At 32.6% G+C, this 6,982-nt stretch overlaps 1 protein-coding gene across 1 annotated transcript in view; it reads right to left on the bottom strand.

The window, feature by feature from the left end:
• The window catches only part of LOC140448381 (nose resistant to fluoxetine protein 6-like), a 23,729-nt gene extending 18,064 nt beyond the window's left edge, over window positions 1-5,665 (bottom strand). Inside the window, exons 1-3 of the mRNA XM_072541469.1 lie at window positions 5,351-5,665; window positions 235-476; window positions 18-105 (exon numbers count right to left, since the gene is read on the bottom strand). Of these exons, the coding sequence (XP_072397570.1) occupies window positions 18-105; window positions 235-476; window positions 5,351-5,549 (529 nt within the window). The 5' untranslated portion in view covers window positions 5,550-5,665. The remainder of the gene's footprint in view (window positions 1-17; window positions 106-234; window positions 477-5,350) is intronic.
• Between the last annotated feature and the right edge of the window lie 1,317 nt (window positions 5,666-6,982).

Genomic DNA, 6,982 nt, shown 5'->3' with positions numbered 1-6,982 from the left:
AGATGTCAGCTGCTGTTTCAGATCTTCATGAGTACAAGATGATGGTATGCAAAATGAGAAGTAGATTTCGTTTCTGGATGCTTTAGATTTTTCATCTTTGTATGCCTAGAAATACAAAAGTATGAAAAAGTCATTAACGGTAGATGAGAAAAACAACTATTTAGAGATAGCAAAGTAAATTTTCATAAGAATAAAAATTAGTGACATAATAACTATCTGCATCTTTTTACTTACCAGCATTTTGCTCCACGCCGAAACATTGAAAAAGGTCTCATATTTTCCAAACTCGTAGTCTATTTTTTCGGATATTTTATATTTAGCATTTGGTGTGACGGTAATTTTGGCCATGCAGTATTGTCCAACGAAAGGATCGTCAGAATAAGGTACTTTTATGTCAACACATTGGTCGAAGTTGCCAAGAGCATATGGAGAACCGTAAAGGACACCGCTGGGAAATTTAGCCGAGGCGTCAAACACTAGAAAACATTTGTACAATTAGGTATAATGATTTTTGAAGAAATTAAACACATGCATTTGTAAGAAGAATAAAAAATAACAAAGTAAAAGGGGAAAATCCGAGTAGTTGGCTGTATGCCATAGTTTAAAAAAACTTACAGAGAAGTAAAAACTTCTAGTTCTTTTATTAAAAAATAATTAACATTTATCCAAGAGGATTAGAATTATTCCAAAACGTTTTCGATCCAGTTGGACCATCATCAGTGAAACATTTTAAAAAGTAGTTAGAACTAGCTACTGATATAGGTTTAAAAACCTTTAAATTCGATGACAATCATGGTTATATTTATTAAAGTGATGACACAAGGTCGATGTTATAAGATTTCACCTAAAGGGAACATACTTTTTCCCTGATCGAAAAAGGGGGCTACTTTGCCCACCAGATAAAACAAGTCAACCCGGTGGACAAACTAGCTCCCTTTTTCGAGTAGGGTCCACTATTCCCTACAGAATGGGAAACAAAGAAGTAAAAAATACTCTGTTACGCAGAAGATGAAATATTGGTGTCCCAAGCATTATGCTATTAAAACAATAACTAAACCAAAAAGAGTACTTGCTACTGTATACCATTATTAAATGAGTGGCTCAGAGGCAAAGGTGCCTAACCTTAAAAATTTCTTTTACTAGATTACTCTTAATAAGTGCCTATAATTTCATAATTTTGTGGGTAGGGCCTCTCATCTATCTATCATAGGAAACTTGCAGCAAAACTGACTAACCAACAATTACATGGCGGATATAAACATGAGCAGTGACGCATCGGAGCATTTTGGATCCGATTTCAGCGATTTAGATAGCGATTATAATCCAGGTTGTTCAAATGTCGAGTCTTTAGGTAAGACAGTTACAATATTATTAATATTTAAATATGAAACAAGCAAGATATTCCTTAATATACCCATTTATAAACAAATGAGCTTTAGGCTGTTTCCCGCAAACTTATTTGTAATATATTTTTTTATTGTTCTAACCGAAAATAATGGTGATTCTAGCGAAAAAAAAAACTCAAAAAATGAGTTGCCGAACACTAAGAATAAAGACAATCATGAACCAGAAGGCAAATCGCACCAAAATTCCAGAAAGAAAGTAAGAAATCTTGAGAATCATGCAAGATATAAAAGGAAGATGGCCAGGAAGAAAGGAGAAGAATATGTCACGAAAGAAAGAAAGCATAAAAATGCTAAAGAACTAGTAGTTGGACCCTGTTCGTGCAAAATAAAGTGTCATATGAAAATTTCTAATGAACGAAAGCAAAGTATCTTTAAAAATTATTATTCACTTAACTGGTCAATGAAAAATGCTTTTATTCAAGGACAATTAAAAGTAGAAAACAAAAAGAAAACTTATACCAAAATCAAAATTCACGTAGGTCTAAAATGGTTGTGACCAAGTGGTATATAAGACACAGTTTCCATTACAGATGGAAACACAAAATTTTTAACGCCAAGTTTAATTTGCATTTTCATGCACCACATAAAGATACAGAGGCTACTACAGAGGCATCAGTGTGATAGCATGTATGGCAAGTTATATGGAAAAATACTGAAAGAAAAACTGGAAAAATCTATCTCAAATAAAATCGGAGAAGATCAGGCGGGGTTCACGGCAGGAAGATCTTGCATAGACCACATATATACACTCCAACAATTAATTGAAAAAAAAATGGCAAAAAATAGACCAGTACACATAGCATTCGTAGATTTAAAAAAGGCACATGACACGGTCCCCAGAAAACAACCATGGAACACGATGAAGGAAATTGGAATAACTCAGAGGTTAATAGAAGCCGTGAAAAACCTTTACAACAACAACAAGGTAAGAGTTAAAACCGGCAATAAATACTCCAACGAATTTAAGACACCAAAGGCTTATTGCAGGGATGCTCTACATCTCCGACACTGCTCAAGATATTCCTCGAACAAATATTAAAACCATGGAAAAGGAAATGTGAAGGGATAGGAATACCAATCCGGGACAACTTCTTGTACACATTAAGCTTTGCAGATGACCAAGTGGTAACGACTCAGGATGAAGAAGATCTGTGCTATATGCTCCGAAAATTAGAAAAGAAATACACAAAAAATGGACTGGAAATAAATCTAGAAAAGGCCGAATTTTTAACAACAGAGCAAGAACCAGTGAGAAACTTGGAAATGGACGATAATAGGGAAATTAATGGCACTGACAAATTCAAATATTTAGGATTCATACTCTCAAAAAATGGAACCACCGAGCACAAGATAACTAGCAGATTAGCACAGACAAGAACATGTATTAAACAAATGAACGGGGTACTGTGGGATAGACAGATTTCCAGAAAAGAAGAGAATTTATAACACCTTGGTACGCAGTATAATGACCTATGAAGCAGAGAATATGGTAATAAATAAACGAAACAGGTCCAAAATCACAGCAACTGAAATAGAGTTCATGAGAAGAAGCTGCAGAGTGACAAAAATGGATTGCATCAGAAATGAGGAGATAAAACGAAGAATGGCAGTAGAACAAGACATACTCAGCTACATCGAAGAAAACCGTTTAATTTGGTATGGAAATGTGAGAAGAACAGATCATACAAGGTGGATAGCAAAGATTCCGGATTGGAGCCCAATAGGAAGGAGGAAAAGAGGTAGACCACGAAGATCATGGAGGGATGAAGTGGACGAGGTCATGGAAAGACGAGACCTTAGAGATGGAGAATGGCAGAACGGAAAGGACTGGAGACGTTGGCTGAAAGAAGGAAGGCGGCGACAGCTGTAAAAATCCTTATATAGATAGATAGATAGACATAAAGATACTTGTCAAAAGTGAGACAGTCTTAATACTGAAATATAATCACCTGATACTTCAGAAGAGCGTAAACATGATGCAAAAGTTGCAATTGGAATTACACCAAAGAAAAGCAGAAGCAGTTAAAGAAAACAAAAAGCAAAATACATTTAAAGCCAAAGAATCACAGTAAAAAATATAAGTTTTCTTTGTTAATCTTCAGAAATCGCTTCCTGCTCCTGAGTTAAGTACAGGTGTAGTTTATTATAAGAGACAATTTTGGACGTATAATTTGGGCATCTATCTATGAGATCCTAATTAAACACATTATTAATATAAAATTAAAATTGTGAAATTTTATTGTGAAAGTTAAAATATGAAAATAAAAAAAAACAAAAAAGAAATAAAAAAAATAAATAATTAAAAAAAAGGATAAATAAAAAAAATAAAATTAAATTAAAAAAAAAAATAAAAAAAAAATAAAAAAAAAATTAAAAAAAAATTAAAAAAAACACACACAAAGAGGGCCTAAACCTCCGAGGTGTTGAACCGGGTTTATGCCCTAGCGCTGTGTTAAAAAAAAATTATATAATTTAATAGTTAATAGTAGGTAGTATTAATATTTAGTATAGCATGTAGTATTTTTTGTCTAATTCTTCAACAAAAACAAAACAACGCTCACTTAAATATATATGTAGCTACCTGTATAATATATGTGCGAATTACTATTGTAAATCATTATTATCAAATAGGTTATAAATATTCATAAATATAATGAGTATAAGAGATATATTATAAGAGTAATTTTAGTTCGGCTAATGGATTAAGTCCACAGTCAAAAGAAACCAACAGCACACATATGATGAAGTCACAGAAACAGGCCACATGTAGGTCTGTGTCCTGAAAATGTGGCATCCCGAGGAGTTCAAGAGAGCTTCATGTTTAATAAACCATCTTGAGACGCACTTACATGACCCAATCTAATATCTGATTTTGTATAGCGATGAATGCAGGGGCCAGAATCGAAATATAAAGGTGCCTTTAATGTTAAGCAATTACCTTCAAAAGTGTAAATCGTCACACAAAGTTATAGAACAAAATTTTTTTGTATCTGGACATAGTTTTAATACATGCGATCAAGATTTTGGGTTGATTGAAAAGGAGAGAAAACACCATGATCGAATTTTTGATCCCGATGATTGGGTTTCCATAATTCAATCGCCCAAAAAAAGAAATCCAATATTCCAGGTCAAAAGAATGAACTCACTAAAGTTTTTTAGTAGCAAGTCCCTTTAAAATAAGATGACAAATAGAAACGTTATATACTGTAACTGGCGAAAAAGTTTAATGGCTTAAAATCCTGATAAGGTATCTTAAAAATGAACCAAAAAAAATTATGTAAAATATACAGCACAGGATATGGGTTTGTTTCATAAGGTTGATTTAAGCAAGAAAACCAAAGGTTGTATATCATCATCTACTATAATTCACAACTTAGATATTCTGTATCCAAATGGGAGAGCAATAACAAAAGAAAAGAAAAAAGATTTAATGGACTTACTTAAGTTTATTCCGCCTGAGTTCCACAGCTTTTATTCTGGATTGAAAGATAGTTCCCAAGCATTAGATAAATACGTAGAAGAAGCAATTATACATGAAAATTAAAAATACGCACTAAAATATGTTTTTAGCTAATAAACTGGAGATTTGTTTTCTGTTTATCTATAATTTTTTTTGGGCAATTTACTTGTTTTAGTTTTTTGTATGGCAAATGTGCCTAACAATAGCTTAACACACGTTACTCTAGAAATATATTTTTTTGTAACGGCAAATATGTCTATACTTTTTTAACACAGAAATTAGAATATTAAAACTTAGGTGATATTTTTCCTTAAATTTTGTTTTAAGACATTAGCTTTTCCTTAAAAAAAAATAAAATGTATTTTTATCATAAAAATTGTATTTTATATTTAAAGTTAACTTTGATATGATTTATCACAAAAACTCCACTTTGTGACTTAGTCACCTTTGCTTCAAAGCTTCAAAGCCATTCAAATATACTTACTTTCAGCAGCCCATAGCTTCATCTCTTGCAGATCATTCCAATAAAACTGACTATGATTATAACACAAACTGTTTTTTTCACCCATTCTAGGAACCAACCACCGATAAATAACATCAGGATTCAACAAATTATTCGTACTAACACAAAAAATGTTAATAGGAAATATGCAAATTAAGATCAGAATCGAATAATACACCATTTTCCGTTTTTCTTCATAAAAATAATTAAAAACACTTTTTGTACTTCAGGTACGCTTTTTCGTTTAGTTGTTTATGAGCGAAATCAACAATTTTATTTGTTAATATATATAGAATGAAGGAACTCTTCTTTAATTGGTCTATCTAAATAGAAACAGTGGTGGCGTATTGAAATATTATTTAATCCTAGAAGTTTATGAGAAATTTAAACTAATTATTTGTTGATGTATTTTGTCTTTTTGTTATGTTATATGCTTTTTTTCTTTCCTTTAACAGTCTTATTTGCTTCTAAAAGGGAAACTCTCTTGTTACGTGGTGCTGCTTATTTGTATTGGTATTCGATTTGAATTGAATACATACTTTTGCCAATCTTATTCATATTCAACGCCTACAGCGAAGTGTTATTTCGAGAAGTTCTATCGAAAGCTGTAAAGATGTGTTGGATACGCTTTATGTCGTCCTACTATCTTGTTGGAGGATGTCCTTGATTACGATAAGCACCGTGTCTAGGTCTCCATTCTAAAATCTACTTGATCCATCTTCCCTCTCTGACTCTGGCAACATGGCTTGCTCGGTTCCATTTAAGCTTTGTAATTCTTTTAACTGCGTCCGTAACTCCAGTTTTTCTCCCAACTATTTGTTTTTAACCCTTCACTGCATAATTTTTTATTTTTCGTTACAAAAAATTTGCAGACTGGGTTTTTGGTTATTTTTATGGGAAAAAAATAACAAAAAATTCTGAGCAACTATTTTTTTTTTTATTAAATATAAGTGTTGTTTATGAACAATATTATACAAATAAGAATGCATTTAAAACGATGTTTAGGAACAATGAAAATTTTTGAAACAGTTCTTTGTTTTAGTGAAGCAAAGTGCTACACCACACTTTTTCAGAACACATGTGTATGGTAATTGCATTGTGGAAATCCTTTACTAGCATGCCCTGTGCTGAGCCCTTTCTCTTCTTTAGTTGTAGCGCCTCCTCAGTTTCACTTGCTGAATGTCTCCCCTCTTTTCAATCATGAATCAATCTCCTGTCCTGCATCAATGCTTCTGCCAGTTGTGCTCTAAACTGAGACTGTGTAACTTTAGGCTTCGCACCAGTTCTATGTTCAGCTGATTTCTTATAAAGAATCCAACTGTTAGCAACGGTTAGATCTAGTAGATGATAAAATATTCTAAAATAGCATTTTTTACTCCTTATAATAATTCTATTCCGTCTCATATTACTGTCCAACAAATCCATATGACAGTTGTATTCTTGTACAAGATATGGACAATTTACTTCTTTTATTCTCTTTTCTTTCTTGTCAAATCGCTTAGCAGTGGTTTTACGAACTTCCAGCGAAAGTCATTACACACATGACTAATTTGTCATCTTCACAGACAAAGCTAATTATTTCCACAACATCGCAAGTACCAACAAACTCTACAC

The sequence above is a fragment of the Diabrotica undecimpunctata genome, chromosome 8, assembly GCF_040954645.1.
Source record: "Diabrotica undecimpunctata isolate CICGRU chromosome 8, icDiaUnde3, whole genome shotgun sequence".
In the NCBI taxonomy this organism is placed as follows: domain Eukaryota; kingdom Metazoa; phylum Arthropoda; class Insecta; order Coleoptera; family Chrysomelidae; genus Diabrotica; species Diabrotica undecimpunctata.
This window is presented reverse-complemented; position numbering and strand designations above follow the sequence as displayed.